This window comes from Acromyrmex echinatior, chromosome 1 (assembly GCF_024713525.1).
Source record: "Acromyrmex echinatior isolate Ae372 chromosome 1, ASM2471352v2, whole genome shotgun sequence".
NCBI lineage: Eukaryota > Metazoa > Arthropoda > Insecta > Hymenoptera > Formicidae > Acromyrmex > Acromyrmex echinatior.
Genome location: NC_141852.1, coordinates 8,381,896 through 8,400,372, shown reverse-complemented (window position 1 = coordinate 8,400,372; position 18,477 = coordinate 8,381,896). Strand labels below are relative to the sequence as shown.

At 40.7% G+C, this 18,477-nt stretch overlaps 1 protein-coding gene across 1 annotated transcript; it reads left to right on the top strand.

The window, feature by feature from the left end:
* The first annotated feature begins 1,259 nt into the window (after positions 1 to 1,259).
* On the top strand, positions 1,260 to 2,147 carry LOC147910928 (uncharacterized). Its single transcript, XM_087415158.1, has one exon. It carries the CDS (start codon positions 1,260 to 1,262, stop codon positions 2,145 to 2,147), a length of 888 nt encoding a protein of 295 aa, XP_087271284.1.
* The last annotated feature ends 16,330 nt before the right edge of the window (positions 2,148 to 18,477 follow it).

The window sequence follows — 18,477 nt, the reverse complement described above, 5'->3', positions numbered from 1 at the left end:
GGGAGGGATGGTTTTCCGGGGAAAAGGAAGGGGGCTCATCATGGATTTTTCGGGTCCCGAAAGCCGGGGGGGGCGACCGCAGTCCAATTGGGGCAAGGAAAAGGTTTTCTCCCCCGGGAGGGGGCCGGGGGCGTGACGGTCACGGGGGGGGACCGAGACCCCATTTTTTCGGCCCCCCTCGAAAAGGGGGTTTTTGCAAGCACTAACCCCCTTTTCGGCCGTCGCGGACAGGCCCCCCCCCGGTGGGGAAGCCCCCCCCCTTCGAAAAAAAAAAAAAAAAAAAAGGGAAAAAATGCCGACGGGGCGTGTGAAAGGGCCCTCGAGCGGCCCACCCCCGGCCCCCCCCCCCCTCCTGCGGGAGATGGGGGCCCCCCCCTATACGGCGCGTTAAAAAAAGCCGGGGAAAGGGTTTTTGGCCGCTGCCACCCGGGCAAAGGGGGCCCCAAAAAGGCCGGGGTCCAAAAGGGGGAGAGCGCAGCCAACCGCGAGGCCGTCTTCGCAAACAGGGACGACGTGAGGGTGTCCCACCCATCGAAGACGGCCGAGATCCGGGTCACCGGACTCGATGATTCGGCCACCCCCACCGAGGTGGCACAGGATCTGGCGAGGGCCTGCAAGCGACTCCCACCGGAATTTAAGGTGGGAGAAGTCAGCAGGGCCCCCAACGGGCTGGGCATCTGTTGGGTGCGGTGCCCCGTAGGGGCGGCCAAACAATTAGTGGCCGCCTCACGAGTCAAGGTGGGGTGGTCGAGCTGCAGGGTGGCCCTGCTGCCGGCCCGGAGCCTCCAATGCTTCCGGTGCTTGGAAGCTGGCCATGTCCAGGCCAAATGCACAAGCACCGTGGATCGCTCCGGGTGCTGCTACCGGTGTGGGGGCATCGGCCACGCGGCGAGAGAGTGCCGCGCTAAGGTCGATTGCCCCGCGTGCCGCGAGCTCGGCCGCCCCTCGGGGCACCGCATCGGTGGCGCCGGATGCGCTGCCGCTAAAGCGAAGGGCAAGAAGGGGGGGCAGAAGCCCAGTGGCCTCCTCACTGCCGTTGCGGGACAGCCCCCCGCGGCGGCAGCGACCACCGCAGAGACAACGTCGGCCGTAACAGTGGCCGACATTGAGATGGCCGTCATGGAGGAGTCACCCCCCACGGCGGTCGCAGACGTGGCCGACAAATCCAACGTCAGTGGGGGCGAAGAACGAGGTAACAACAATTAATGTCCCTCGTCCTCGCCCAGGTTAACCTCAACCACTCGGCCGGGGCGCAAAGCATGCTAATGCAGTGCCTCGCCGAGTGGGGGGGGTGGACTGGCCATCGCCGCAGACCCATACCATATCCCGGAGAGTCACCCCCCAACTGGGCGGGGGACTCCCTGGGACGGGTGGCGGTGGTCAGCCGGCACGCGCGCGACACCCCGCCGATGATTCCAATATCGGCGGAGGGGTTCGCTCTGGTAGAGTGGGGGCCCATCGATGTAGCGGGGTGCTACTTCCCTCCTCGACTAACGAGGAGGGAATATGAGGACGCCCTGGAGTCTCTGGGGGAGCACATCAGACGACGCTCCCCCAGGCCAGTACTGGTGGGTGGGGACTTCAACGCCCATGCGTTAGAGTGGGGTTCCCCATCCACCGACTCCAGGGGCGACAGCACCCTGCTGTGGGCGGCGAGGCACGGCCTAGTCTTGTTGAATAGAGGCCGTGCCAGTACCTTCGTGGGGGCTCGGGGGGAGTCCATTGTCGATCTGACGTGGGCGACCCCCGCGGCTGCCGCCAGGATACGTGGTTGGCACGTGGACGCCAGCTCCTTAGGAGAATTGTCGGATCATCGTCTGATCCGCATGGCGCTGGTGTCCACCCCCACGGAGGTGTCGATAAGACGCCGCCTACATGAGAAGGAACGTCGATGGGCCCTGCGCAAGTTGGACCCCGGCGCCCTCGAGGTGAGCCTCCTCTCCTCCACGTGGCCGGAACCCAACCAGGCCCGCTCGGTGGAGGAGGAGGCCGAATGGCTCGGGGACGCCATGTCGCGCGCGTGCGATGCGTCGATGCCCCTCTGCCATCCTGTGGCGAGGAGGGCAGTCTACTGGTGGTCCGAGGAGATAGCTGAGTTACGACGGGCCGCCGTAGCTGCCCGACGGAGGTTCACCCGCCGCAGATGACGGGGCACCGACGAGGAGGTGAAAGTGGCCGCCGAGGCGCTCCGTGAAGCTAGGAGCGCCCTTAGAGCGGCCATTAGGAGGACGAAGGCCGACGCTTGGCGCGACCTCGTCTCCTCCCTTGACAGAGATCCGTGGGGGAGGCCCTATAAAATTGTGACGAAGCAATTTCGTCCGTGGGCCCCCCCGATAACGGAAACCCTGGACGCTCAGTTCCTGGAGGATGTGGTGGCCGCCCTCTTTCCCAATAGGGAAAGGGAAATACCGGAGAGGGTCGGCCCCCCGTCCGAATGGACGGAGGAGCTGGGCGTCACCCGGGAGGAGATGGTGATGGCCTTCGCCCGCCTCAAGGGGAGGCCGCGGGCGCCCGGACCCTCTGGTGTACACGGAAGAGTCTGGCTCGCCGCGGCTACCATAGTGAGCAGCCGTCTGAGGCGGCTCTTCACGAGCTGCCTCAGAGACGGCATATTTCCCAGGCCGTGGAAAAGGGCCAGGCTTGTCCTCCTCCGTAAAGAGGGCAAGCCAGCGGAGAGTCCCTCCGCTTATAGGCCGTTATGCCTGTTGGACGATACGGGGAAATTGCTGGAGCGAGTCATCGCCGCCCGCATCGTCCGGCACCTGTCCTGGGATGGTCCCAATCTATTTCGCGGTCAGTATGGCTTCCGGGAGGGTCTATCGACTATCGACGCCGTCAGGCAAGTCAGGGCCCTCACGGAGCAGATGACTGCGGGAGGGGAGGTGGCGTTGGCGGTATCCCTTGACATCGCCAACGCCTTTAATAGCATCCCATGGGACCGGGTAGTGGGGGCGATGAGAGGACATTACCTCTTGCCCCCCTACCTGGTCGCTATTATAGAGGACTATTTCCGGGACAGGCAGCTGGAGTTCCATAACAAAACGGGACTCCGGCAGCGGAGGGACGTGTCGTGCGGCGTTCCACAGGGGTCCGTGTTGGGACCCCTATTCTGGAACGTCGCATACGACTACGTTCTCCGCGCGGCCCTACCCCCTGGCTGCCACGTCGTTTGTTACGCGGACGACACGTTGGTGGTGGTCGGGGCCACGACCTGAGAGAGAGCCGTCGGTACGGCAAACGTCGCAGTGGCGTGCGTGGTCGGCTCCATTAAGGAGTTGGGCCTGAGGGTGGCCCCCGCTAAATCGGAAGCTCTTTTCTTCCACGATGGAAAGAGCGGGGTGCCCCCTCAGGCACATATGTGGTGGACGATGTCCGCGTCCCGGTGAGGCCAACGATCAAATATCTGGGCCTCACCGTGGATGGTCGCTGGGGCTTCGTCGAACACTTCGACGAGCTAGCCCCGCGGTTGGACCGCCGAGCAGACGCTCTGCTCGGCCTCATGCCCAACCTCCACGGTCCGAACGAGTCGGTCAGGCGGGCTTATATGCACGCCGTCCTGTCCGGGGCCCTTTACGGGGCCCCGGTATGGAGTGGGAAGGCCCTGGCCAGCCGCCGAATAAAGCAGAAGTTGCACAGCATGCAACGGCGGCTGACCTTGCGCATCTGTAGGGCCTACAGGACGGTGTCGTACGCCGCCGCCATGGTCCTCGCGGGGATCCCCCCTGCCGAGTACGTGGCCGACGCTCTAGCGGAAACCTTCGCCGGGGTGAAGGCCATTCGGCTTCGGGGGGGGATCGTTACCCCGAGGACTACTGACCGACTGAGAAGGACCCGTCGGCGAGTCTTCGAAGAGTGGCGCTCCACTCTCGAAAACGACCCGCCGACAACGGGCGGGAGGCCATCCTCCCCTGCCTCGAGGAATGGGTAGGCAGGGGATGGGGCGGACTATCGTTCCACGCGACGCAGGTGCTCACCGGACACGGATGTTTCGGGGAGTACCTGTGTCGCATAGGTAAGGAGCCGACCACTTGTTGTCACCACTGCGACGGGGACCGGGACACCGCGCAGCATACGCTGGAGACCTGCCCGGCTTGGGCGGGCGAGCGCGGTGTCCTGGTCCGTGAGATAGGGGAGGATCTCTCCCTGCCGGCTGTCGTGAAGGAGATAGTCGGCAGGGAGAGTGCTTGGAGGGCCTTCTCCTCCTTCTGCGATCGGGTGATGTCGCAGAAGGAGGAGGCTGAGAGGCAGAGGGAGAGGGCACCAGGAGGTCGGGGCCTTCTCCCGCCCCCGCCGCCTCCGGATGGCGGGGCTGACGGGGGGGAAGGAGATGCGAGGGGTGGTGGCGTTGGGGGTCAACGCGGGCGCCGGCTCCAGCCGGATCGCTCGCGCCCCGGGTCACCCCTCGCGCGTACCCGCCGCCGGGACCGCCCCACGGGGCGAGAACGACGGCGACCTCCTTCCCCCATAGATGAGAGGAGTGAAGAGGAGGACGGTGGGGTGGTGTGCGGGAGTGTCGGGGTCAATGAACCCTCCACCTCCGCCGCCACCATCATCAGCGACGGCCCCGCGTCTCGGACGCGGGGCGCAGTGAAGCGGCGGCGGATCGCCGACCCTAGGGTCAATCCGCCGCCGGAAACAGGATGACCCTCCGCGCGCGCGGGGTGCAGTGGCTCATCATCCTCCGGCCGCGTCAAATGCGCGACCGGGCCGGGAGCCCTGCACCGCCGCGCGCGGGGGGTGCGCCGCGAGACTTCCTCTCGCGGCGCCGAAGAATGAGGGGCGCCAAACACACGTCTGGCACCCCTAGGGGAGCTGGTGATCGCGGCGGGGGCCGTGATCCCCAACTCCCACCCCCCAACACCAACCGGGGAGGCGAGCGCAGGGGGTGGTGTCCCCCCAACGCCCGAAAAAAGTCGAAGGTGCCAAGCACCGCCCGGGGTCACGTCGTCTTTCAGACGACGCCATAAAAATCCCCGGGCGGGAATAGAAGTCGGCAATAAGCCGACTGGCCTGAGGGACTCCCAGAAGTATGCTGCACGCGTTCCTGGGAGTCCCTCATGCAAGGCCAGGTAAGGACACTCGGAGGGGTTTTAGTGGGTGCAAGCCCCACATAACTCTGGGCTCTCCCCCGAGACCCGGGGTATGCGTTAGGCATTTCCCCTCCGTTATCGAAAAAAAAAAAAAAAAGGTACGCGCGAGTGCCAAGATGGTCTATCCCCATTCGACCGCGCACAAAACTTTCCCCACTCCGCCCGGTGCGCTACCTCGCTCGTTCTTCAATTTTTCAATAGTTTTAAATAAACTTTTTTGGCAGCAAAAAATTCGCGAATTTTTTAACAGCACATTCAAATCTTTCTTAATAAATTGGTGCTAGGCAGAACTCCCAATCTTAAAAATTAGAGTCACAGTGATTTTTTGAAGAAAAATCGTTATCTCGGTTTCTAATAATCGAAGAACTTTTTTTTTAAATAATAAAAAAATGTCAGCTGTTGAATGTTTCACACTATATGATGTGATGTATATTAACGAAATTATTCCATTTTTTTACGAAAAAAAAGACCCATTTTTTTAAATAGTTTAATTGCAAAAAATCGTTTTGTTACTAAGTGTATGTGATAGTGCAATTATTGAAGAAGAAAAATCATCCCTGTAAATTATCATGCGACTGCTCAAAGATGAAGAAATTAAGTTTTTCGCAAATATATTTTTGGTGAACAAATAGTTTTTTGCAAAAACTAATGAACATTTCAGACTCGTTCAGGGCTAGATTTTTTTCATCACGTGACCTACATTTTATGAGAATTTGAAAGTTTTGCGTTTCAAACTTAATAACAGAGAGCGAGTGAAAAAAAAGACCTGTTTCGATGGTTTTTATTATTTCTCTCTTTAATTAATATATCGATCTTAATGTTCCACATCTACTTTCGTAGATATTTCGAATACTTGCATTTTTCCTATTGAACTTTTTTTCATATGATCAATATCTTTCGTTTTATAAGCGAAAAAAACCACGTTTTGCAACTATTCGATTTTTTTCCGCATATTTCCATTGATAGGTTTGAGTCTCAAACATATGCATTTCCTTTCTGACGGCCTTCTGAAGATTTTCATCGAGAGACATGATGGTTTACAATTTTTTTCCGGTCAAATTCTAATTCTTCTGGCCTACATAACGAGATTGAGCATGCAATTACGCATTTCTGTCACGCAACCTTAGCAAGGAGTAGTCTATCGATTCTGGATCGCAAGAGTGATACCCAACGATCAGTCAGTATTTTGGTCACAACCTCGCACCAAAGTGATACTACTTCGGTAAGTCATAAGATTCTGTCTATTATCGTTTTAACATCATCGTTCTTAGTGAAATTTAAAGTCACTTAATTAGCAATTAACAATTCAACCCGGTATAATAATTTATTTCACGAGAACAACTGGCATCAAGCGACATTGTTATTTTGTGTAAATTTGTCATCAAGAAATGAGCTTGTACATCATATCTCATATCTTGTATCTCGTATATTTATTCCGTTCGCGCAAGCGACCTTCTTTCGTGTGCTGCCGTATCGATTTTGGATCTTCTCATGAACTTCCGAAATATTCGCATCTCTTTGGTTGGTTCCGTGATTATAATCGTGATTTTATGTATAGTTTCACAATAGATATATTTCGGATGTAATTTAATGTTACTTATTTTTGCCCAGCCGCGAGTGCGCTCACGCGTTTCGCGCGTGCATAGCTGCTTTTCGTCTTTTCACATATTTATTCTATTTTTCCTTATATTTTATATATATATATACCATATGTAATGTTCTTTTTTCTTTAATATTAAAACTAATATTCTTTATTTATATTTTCAGAAAAATATTTTCGCCGCTGCCGGCCCCACCACCACCAGCTCCGCCTCCACCGACCCCACTACCACCGGCCTCGTCGCCGTCGACCCTGCCGCCGCCAGTCCTGCCATTGCCGACTATCGTCGAGGTAACATATTTCAATTTACTCTATAATTGATTTACCAACGCCTATTACTTAATTGGCCGTGGAACTGACTAATTATGTTTGCTGTTTAGTAGAATTGACCACTTATAACAGTTAATCACCGGTTCGGTTTAATGGAGTTGGTGAAACCAGCCCTTTGTATATAATCCAATCCAATTAATAGTAGTTTTAATTTTTCTTTAAGAATATTCTTATTGAAGATCTTCTTATGCCAATTCAAGTAATGGCAACTTTAATTCTCTGTTAAAAATTATTGAATGAAAATGAAATTATTATATTACAATTAATTCAAAGATATTTTTCTTCCAACTGAAGTAGTAATTATTTAATTCTCCTTCAAAGTATAAGTCTAAGAAAAATAAATTTCGATTTGTAAGACATGCGTTATGAAAGAGAAATAAATAATAAACTTTATTCTTATTCAGTATAAAGTTTATATTAAATATATTATTACTTTTATTATTACTTTTAAATTATAATTGTGTTTGCTGTTTAGTAATTCTACTAAAACAGCAAACACAATTAGTTAGTTCCACGACCAATTAAGTAATTGGTGTCAGTGAAACCGACCCAAATGATTTTTCATGAAAAGCACGCATGCTTAGCGCTTTTTTTTACTTTTTTTTAAAAAGATAAGTTTGTATACATATAACTTGCCGATAATAGATTCATTTAGCTATCGATTCTATCAGATCCATTCCTTAAAACGTATTGACTGATCATACGACGTCATCTATGCTCTATTATTACAAAGAAAAATTTACAAGAAGGTTTACATTATAATTGAAATTTATAAACCTTTTTTTTATAATGAAATTTTTTGTAATTTGTAAATATTGAAAAATTTGCATTAGTGATGAAATAAATAAAAGATAGAGATACACAAAACCGAGTTCATAGATTATACAATATTTAATGCATATAGGAAACTTTGTAAGTGTTAAATTATGTTTATTAACAGTTAAAATTAAGTAAAATTATGTTTATTTTAAGCACATTTTTTAATATTATTTTTTTAAATATAGATAAGATATACGTAGCGGAAAATGACTCGTCGATTGACGTGAATTTCACGTTATCATTTTGACGTCAATCAATCATTTTCCGCTGAGTATAAGTTTTTATATTCGTTTTTACATTGCGTTTAAATAGTATTTAAGACACATATATTCCGTTTGAGTTCTCTATAATGCTTATAACTATCTGCTCTATAAAAATCCACTTATTTAAATTAATTGAAAAGTTTATATTTTAACTTGATGACATGTTTTATTTATAAACTGTTCAAAAAATTCTTTTATTTTATTATGATTGTTTTAGACTCATAGCCCTTTGTCTTTCTGTTTGTTTAATTTATTGAGCCTTATTACTATTATAGTTTAATTTACACGAGCGAAATTATGCGTTACAATTACGAATATCTTCCGTTCATCTTTGCTCTTATTAAAAAACGATTTGGTTTTCACACTTGTAACTTTCTGAAACAATTAGCAATCTTATCAAATTGAATGTGAATATTAGGATTCGCATCAAATTTCTTAATTCTTGCTTGAAATTAGAAAATTCTGAAATTAGAATTGGTTCCTCCACATTTATATAAGTTTATTAAATCTAATTATTTTTCATTATACAATAACACCTCGTACAAAAGACTTGAAAGGATTCAACTAAATTATGTAAAGGCAATTATATGATTAGATTGAAAGGTGCTTATTGTCATTTGCATTTGTAACCAGAAATAATATTTTCATTCTTTCGAATACAATCTCTGACATTTTACCGTCCTCTGTAGATTGTCATTTTTTTAAATACTTGAATTCACATTTAACAATTCTTATTTTTTTGAACAAATGCTCAGAATAAATAAAAAAATAGATTAGTTGCAGCATAAAAATTTTAAATTATTCAAATCTAAAATCAGACCTATCTCATATGTTGTTTCTAATACACGAATAACAACTCTTTAAATATTCAATTTACGGTCGACAATGTTTCACAAAATATTCATTCTAATTCTGAAAGAATTGACATTAATTCAGAAAAATTTAATGAAACCCCTCCCCTAGATACGCTACATGACAAATGGTTCGTTAATTTGAGTTCGTTAATTGAGGCAGTGACATTCTCTTAGAAGTTCGGTATTTATTACAACTTGGCGAAAAATTTGAGCTTCCTATCAATAAAAATAACAAAGACAAAACTTTAATTGAATTTATCAAACACATTGAAAATAATATAAGTGGTCGTCTTAAGAATATCATCAACTTTGTCAGAAATAATTCTTTCCCAATACTTAACAGATTCCATAACAATTTCCCTTCTCCTACTTTTACTGACAAACAAATTTTGGAGTGGCTACATGTTACAAAAAGATTTATTAATAACCATTCTATATATACTTATCACAAACGCTGACAAGGGAAATGTTGCGACAAGGACGCCTACGTATCGAAAATGGAGGAGATTCTTTCAGACACTAACACTTATGTAATCGTTAATAAAGATCCGAATAGGAAGTTGACTCAGGACTTACATACATTGTTGGTGAAATGGAAGCGTGATCGGTTTATTGACGAGCAATATATCGGAGATTGCTTCCAACTGATAATGTTATACCTAGAGCTTACGATTTGATCAAAATACATAAAGACGTTAACCCATTGAAAGTGATTATGTCCTCTGTTAACAGTCCATTATATTTCTCTTTTTTTACATAATATAATTAATGATAGCATACCAAAAGCTCCTAGTCACATTAAAAACAGTTTCCATTTGGTTGAGCATTTAAATGGTACTGTTTTTGATTCTGAATATGTCTTAGCTTCATTAGATGTAGTATTTTTACTAATATTTTTACAAATATTTCTGTTGAGCTAGTATTAAATAACATCGATGGGAGATGGGTTTACATTTCGGCGAAGACATCTCAAAAAACGAATTCATTATTGCAATTAGATTTATTTTAGATTCAACTTTTTTTACTTTTAATAACAGAACTTACAAACAGGTTTTCGGTACTCCAATGGGTTCATCATTATTGATAATCGCTGACATTGTAATGCAAGATCTAGAAGAAATAGCACTTAAAAAATTATCAGTACAACCATTGTTTTACTTCAAATATGTTGATGATGTTATTCTTGCGCTTCGATCTGATACCATCAATGAACCATCAAAGCTCTAAATATTTTTAATTCTTTACATACGCGATTGCAATTTACTTTAGAGATTGGTACAAGTGGCAGATTGAATTTTCTTGATACAATGCTTGTTACAGATGATCAGAGAATTATATTTGACATCATAAAAAAACATTCTCGAGAAGATTCCTTAATTTTCATTTAAATCATCCTCTTTGCCACAAAAAAGATACTATCATCAGCTTTATAGACAAAATTATCCTCTTATCATATCCATGGTTTCAAAAAAATTTGATAGATGCTATTCATATCTTTTTAAATAATTGTTATCCTCTCTCTTTTATCTTCTCTACAATTAAACAAAGATTAAAATTTCATATATATATTGTAATAAACATATTACGTATTTACAAGTTAAAGATAAATATTTCACGATTCCTTACGTCAAGTATATTTCCGAAAGTTTCCTTTCTATTTCCCATTTAATATGTCCCATTGTAAACTAGCCTTATCTATCCCTAACACATTAAAAAGTTTTATAAAAAGAGGAAAAGATAAATTTGATTTCCTATCCAATCAGAATGTAGTTTACAAAATCTTCTGTGATGATTGTGAGGCGAGTTATGTGGATCAGACAAAAAAAAATTGAGTACGAGATTACACGAACATATTTCTGACATTAAGAAGAATACTGATTCTCCTACTGTCATATTGATCATCGTATTAATTTTGACCACGATTTCAGGTGAAACGAGATGAAAATTTTAAACTGTGAATCTTCGTATAATAAGAGATTGATATCTGAAATGATTCACATTAGAAGATAGAAACAAGATCTTAATAAACAAAATGATATTGAATCTTTACCTGAAATTTATTCACAAATCATTCAATCTCTTTCTCTTTCTTAGCTGCATTCTTTTTCTATTCATTTCTCCTCTCCCCATTTTTTCTTCTCTTCCCCTCTACTTTATTTTCTCCCTTTTATGCTCCCCTTCCTTTTTATTTTATCACTTCGACCTTCTTGTCTTTATATTTTACACTTCACATTGTCTCTGAGCATCTTGGAGAGATGATTACATTCAATCTCATCGCATTGACTAATAAAAGATAATACATCACTTTGATTCAATAAAAGGTATTTATTTTCAATTTATTTGTGACTAAATTAAATATATATAATGTATGACGGTACATCACACATTCTCTATCCGCATTAATGACTCTTATGTACATTTCGCATAATATTAGATTATTTTTTGCTTTTTTATTTTTATTTTTATTACTTACGACTCGTTTTGTACTTTTCTTTTTATTACTTGTGACTCGTTCTGTATTTTTCTTATTATTTTTGATTTCTTATTCCTGTGGCAATTTTATATTACATTTTGTACTTTCTATTAGAAACATGTTCGTCCTTAATCTACATACACAAGTCAGAGGAATACCTTGTTGTCAATTACAACTTCCTTATAACTTTCATTTTACATTGGAACGAGATTTATATTTGATACTGCGATCGAGAGCGAATTTTAATTTTTATATATTTTATCTATGTAATATTTCCATTGTTATTTTTGTTCACATTGAAAATGATCCAACAGGGATCGAAATGTTTGTTTTATTTTACTTGTTACCGGTCAAATTAAAATTTATATTTTAACTTGATAACATGTTTTATTTATTAATTGTTCAAAAAATTTTTTTATTTTATTATGATGTTGTTTTAGGCTCGGAGCCCTTTGTCTTTCTGTTTGTTTAATTGAAAAGTATAATATCATTAAATCATTTAATTATTTTTTTCGTTCAACTAGGTATAGTATCAATTTTGAATAACAAAAAAACTTTTAATCAATAACGATAACTTTGTTCTAGAATGCTCTTAATACAATTATAAAGGAAGCTTAATTCAAAAACAACGTATTTGTTTTAAATAATGTGACATTAAAAATGTTTCTTGCTAATGACATTTTGTTTTCTGAAATCTGTGCGTACAATTTTTTATCAAATAGATGTATTAACTTTATATTAAAGTTGTGCAAATGATACAAATAACTGAACTGTTAATTAATCGGCACATTGTGTGTGATTGAAACCCTGTTCGTAAACAGAGTTCGATTATATTAGTCTTCTTGATTTAAAAAGTGCTAATTTAAATCAAAAAATTATATTGGATCAAAAAATATTTGACTCTACTGCCATTATTTAAAAATGCACTGTTCTTGGATTGATTTCTCATGTAACGGTATTAAGAGCGTTGATTAAAATTATCGTTACCAATTAAAAGTTTATTTTATTATTGCAATAAATATTTTGATTGAAAATTCAAAATCGATTTCATCAGATTAATATTTTTGCTATTAAATACCTAATCGATGAAATTGATATGAAAATTGATATCAAACTTTCAAAATCGATTTCAATATCAGATTAATATTTTTGTTATTAAACACCTAATCGACGAAATTGATATATTTAAATGTATCTAGATGTATCATATACGTTATATATTTAGTTTTAATAATTTGTTTTTTAATTTTATAGATTACAGAGACTCTTTACACACGCCGGGGCTCGCGTAAAAAATGACCTCATGCGTTTCCTTATTAGGTTGTCAGAGGCCCATCGCTACTGGGGCCCGCGGAGAGGCAGAAGCAGACAGGGACTTTCAATGAAACCATGTAAAAAATAAAATAAAATAAAGAACTAGAAAGGATACGGGCAGTAGGCGTCAAGAGCAGAAGACGTCGCGCAAATAATATATCTATGAAGTGTGAAACTTCTTTATTCACTAAAACACGCTTACACGTTTCGGCTCACTTTTGAATCCTCCTCAGAGACAACACAAACTAACATAAATAAATTGTAAATAAAAATTATCCTGTCATGGTAAGCTTCTCTACCTCAAAAAAGTTAAATGCCAAAATTAACAAACAAAACAAAACAAACGTTTCCCTGTTGGATCATTATCAATGTAAACAAAAACGGTGGAAATATTATAATACATAGATAAGACATATAAAAATTAAAATTCGCTTTCGATCACAGTATTAATAATCAATCTCGCTCAATGTAAAAAAATGTTACAAGAATAATCGTAATAATTGTAATCGATAACCATGTATTCCTCTGGATTGTGTATATAGATTATAGACAAACATAACTTGTTTCTGCTAAAAAGTATTTTTTTATTATATAATTATAATATAAAATTGTAATAGGAATAAGTAATCAAATCTAATAAGAGAAATACAAACTAAGAAGCAAGGAATACAAATAAAAATAAAAAAATAAAAAAATAATCTAATATTATAAGAAATATACATTAAAGTCATTAATACGAATTGCAATTGTGTGATGTATAGTCACAAATAATATATCTTTAATTTAGTAACAGCTAAATCAAATAAGAGTAAATACCTTCTAATTGCGTGTCAATATAAACATCAATATAATTTGTCAATAATATAAACGTTAGATTGAAAATATAGTCATTACTCTAAGATGCTCAGAGACAATATAAAATCCACATATCAAAACAAGAAAGTTGAAGTGGTAAACTAGAAAATAAGAGGAACATAAGAGGAAGAAAATAAAATAGAGGAAAGAGAAAGGGGAGCGGGGAAGTAAAAAGAGAAAGAATGCAGTTAAGAAGGAGAAAAAGATTGAATAATCTGTGAGTAAGTTTCAGGTAACGATTCAGTATCATTCTTTTTATTAAGATATAATATAGAGATAATAATTTTTATTAAGATATAATAATTGTTTCTGTCTTTTGTGAATCATTTCAGATATTAATCTTTTGTTAAACGAAGACTCGCAATCCAAAATTTTCACTTCGTTCCATCTAAAATTGTGGTCAAAATTGATGATCAGTTATAACAGTAGAAGAATCAGTATTCTTTTTAATATCAGAAATATGTTCGTGTAATTTCGTACTTAATTTTCTTTTCGTCTGACCAACATAGCTCGCCTCACAATCGTCACAGGAAATCTTATAAATACATTCTGATTAGATAGAAAATATAACTTATCTTTACCTCTTTTAATAACACTTTTTAATGTGTTTGAGATAGAAAAGGCTAATTTACAATGACACATACTGGAAATAGGAAGAAAACTTTCGAAAATGGATTTGACGTAAGGAATCGTGAAATATTTGTCTTTAACTTGTTTTTAATTACGTAATATGTTTATTATGTATATGGAACTTTAATCTTTGTTCAATTGTAGAGAAAATAAATGACAGAGGATAACAGTTATTTAAGAAAATATGAATAGCATCTATCAAATTTTTTTGGAACCATGGATATGATAAGAGGATAAAAATTTTGTCTATGAATAGAATGATGATAGAATCTTTTTTGTGGCAAAGAGAATGATTTGAATTGAAAATTAAACCTTCTCGAGAACGTTTTTTTATGATGTCAAATATAATTCTCTGATCATTTGTAACAAGCACAATTAAGAAAACTTAATTTGCCACCTGTACTAACCTCCAAAGTAAACTGCAATCTTATATGTAAAGAATTAAAAATATTTAAAGCGTCATTAATAGCATTAGATGGAAATGCAAGAATGACATCATCAACATATCTAAAATAAAATAATGGTTGTACTGATAATTTATTAATTGCTATTTCTTCTAGATCTTGCATTACAATGTCAGCGATTATCGATGATAACGGTGAACCCATTGGAATACCAAATACTTATTTATAAGTTTTATTATTAAAAGCAAAAAAAATTGAATTTAGAATAAATTTAACCGCAATGATGAATTCGTTTTTAGAAATCTTTGTCTTCATAAAAATGAAATGTAAACCCATCTCCTATCGATGCTATTTAAGAGATCAATAGGAAAATTAGTAAAAAGGGATACTACATAACAAAGCCAAAACATATTGAGAATCAAAAACTGTGCCATTTAATTTCTCAACTAAATGGAAACTGTCTATAATGTGATTAGGAACTTTTGGTATGCTCATTAATTATATTGTGTAAAAAAAGAAAAAGATAATATAGTGGACTGTTACTAGAGAATACAATCACTCTCAATGGGTTGCCGTCTTTATATATTTTGGTCAAACTGTAAGCTCTAGGTATAACACTAGTTATAACACTTAGTTATAAACAATCTTCGATATGTTTGTTCGTTAAACTGATCACGTTTCTATCTTATCAGCAATATAATCAATGTAAATCCTGAGTCAACTTTTTAATTGGATCTTTATTAACGATTTCATAAGTATTAGTCTGAAAGAATTTCCTCCATTTTTGACACGTAGGGGTCTTTATCAAGGACAAATAACACTTCCCTTATCAGCATTTGTAATGAGTATATTTGGATGGTCATTTATAAATCTATTTGTTACATGTAGCCATCCTGAAATCTGTTTGACAGTAAAATTAGGAGAAGGAAAATTGTTATGGAATCTGTTAAGTATTAGGATAGAATTATTTCTGACAAAGTTAATGATGTTTTTAGGTCAACTACTTATATTATTTTCAATGTGTTTAATGAATTCAATTAAAATTTTATCTTTGTTGTCTCTATTAATAGGGAGCCCAAATTTTTCACCAAGTTGTAATAAATATCGAACTTCTAAGGGAATATCACTGCTGCTCAAATTAACAAACCATTTGTTATGTAGCGTGTCGAGGGGAGGCGCCTCACTGAATTTATTCGGATTAATATCAATTCTTTCACAGTTAAACTGAAAGTTTTGTGAGTCATTGTAAACCGTAAGTTGAATATTGTTAGAATTATCATTAGTATCATTGAAAACAGAATAAATATATGAGATAGATCTGATTTTAGACTTGGATAATGTAAATTTTTTTAGGTCGTAACCAATCTATTTTTTTATTTATTCTATACATTTGTTCGAAAAAGTAAGAATTGTTAATATGAAAATTTTTAAAGAAATCATAATCTACAGAGGCCGGCAAAATATCAGAGATTGTATTCGAAAGATTGAACATATTATTTCTGGTCAATCTATATTTTCAATCTTTCGAATACAATCTCTGATATTTTGAATTATTAAGAGAAATAGTTAATGAATACACGGGTCAAATACAAGAGGTAGGCGGGGACGATGCAACTCACCGTCAGACGTGCGTGCTTACGCGAGATTGCTATGATCAACTTGATGGTTTCATACAATAATACGCGCATACACATTAGTACATTTTTGAAAAAGAAATATCTCAAATTAGAAATGCAAGATTCTTTCTCTCTCTCACTCGCTCACTCACTCACTCACTCACTCTCTTACTGGTTCACTCAATCATTCAGTCACTCACTCTTTTATTTACCATGTCAAGGTGATTTAATAATTCCAAATTTCTATGAGAAATTCCGATGAACTTTCCGATAGAATTCCAAACAGTTAACTCCCAAACAATTAACTGTCTTTTTTAATAATCTCGCAAAACACTAATTGTATACCTATGCGATTCATTATTCATTCATTTAAGAAAATGAGAAATTTATTAATGAAATTGAATTAATCACTATCAATCACTGCCAATTAATTATTTAATAGCGACCAAAAATCGTGCGAAGAAACACATGTTCTTGTCACACAACATACATTTACGAAACGTACGTACACAACACGAGTTTAGTAAACAGTCGACTTTACTAACAAATCTATTAATTAATTACTATCGATCATTGTCGATTAATTGTTTGGCGATTGAAAACCGCGTGTAAAAACACACGTTACTATTACACAACACGTGTTACTCAATGTGGCAAGCAGTCGCGCACTAATTTTATGGTATTGGTTATGATTGAACAGTCAAATGCACGCAAATTTACATTCATCATAGTATAATCTGACATATCAACTTAATACATTAATTTTATATTACAGATTGATAAGTTAGATTACTACCAAGAAAGATTCTTCATAACTGAAGAAGTATCGCTGTTTAACGTGAACGCGTGATTAATTCAAAATTCACAAAAATTCAAAATGTGATAATTCCAATTGCATTGATCGATGAAAGATCAACGATGAAATAATGTTGCATGTTACTCGTTTTTTGCAGAGTTAATATTTCCCACACGTTTCTCTTATTCTTTTTTCTTTTCACTTTGCCTTATGAAAAATATTACAAGTAGAAATATATTACTCGCTCTAAAAAGGCCGGATTGCTTTCGATCGTTCAAAAAAGAACAAATTGTTTTGAACGCTCTGAAAAGAGCGAATTGCTTTAGACGCCCTGAAAAGGACGAAAGAAAAAAATTTTATAAAAGATGTTCAAAATGACCACCATTCATCATAATGCAGGCTTGTATGCGCGCGTTTCAACAAATTTCTTTGTATATTTTTTCATTACATCCTCTTCGATAACCCATATGGCATATCGCAATCTTGTTTCTAGATCTTTTGCGTCTTCAGGAAGCGTTTTATAAGTTGTGACGTGGCGTTTTCCGTCCGTCACAAGGACCGCATGGCCTGACCGAATAGTGCAGTATAGCGTCCTGGGTACTTTCACATTTTGGGGGCGGACGCACCTGCGCTTTTCCCGCGTCGTCGTTCGTGTATCTTACGCGTTCCGCGCTGCCGTTTTTATTTTCTCGTTTCGGTGTATTCCCGTACCGAGGGTTACAGAGACCGGCGACTCCCGCGACCTTGGCGGAGTGACGCAATCTCACCGGGGAGAAAAGGAGGAAGAACGACAAGAATTGAGAGTCCAGAGACGATCGCTGAGGACAGACCCGCCAGGGGGCACGATACCTGGCTCCAGGTCGCACGCAGGTGATATCCTTCCCGCATCGTTACGCTTTTTTTTTATTGTCGCAAAGCATTTTTTATCGCACCCTCTTCCAGGCGCAAAGCGGATCGAGAGTCGGCACGACATGACGGGGAAGGCCACTCTGCGCTACAAGGACGGCGAGAGCCCCAGATAGGCACCTCGAGGCCACGAAGCGGCCTGAGAAAGACTACCGTGATCTCTCGAATTTCGACGAAAGCGGAAAGCCGCGGGGCCACGCGCCAATCAGGCGCGATAAGGCCCCCTCGCGGGGATAACGAACCCTGTGTGCGCCCGGGAGGATTAGCGCCCGGCACTTGAGCTGTGGCCCGCTTGGAGAGAGCACACGAGAGGACGCAGGACGACAACCGATTACGAGCCTTCCAAGGTCAGCTAGAACGAGCACCTGCGAGGGAACCGCGGTGAGACGAACGTCACCTCTGTAAAGTCGCCGGATTCCACGTCCGGGAGGCGTAGCTATCGAATTTATATCGGATATATAAGAGTGAGTGTACGCCTCAGCATGCACTAGAGTTTCGCGGGATCAGAGTACGCGTGTCACCTCCTG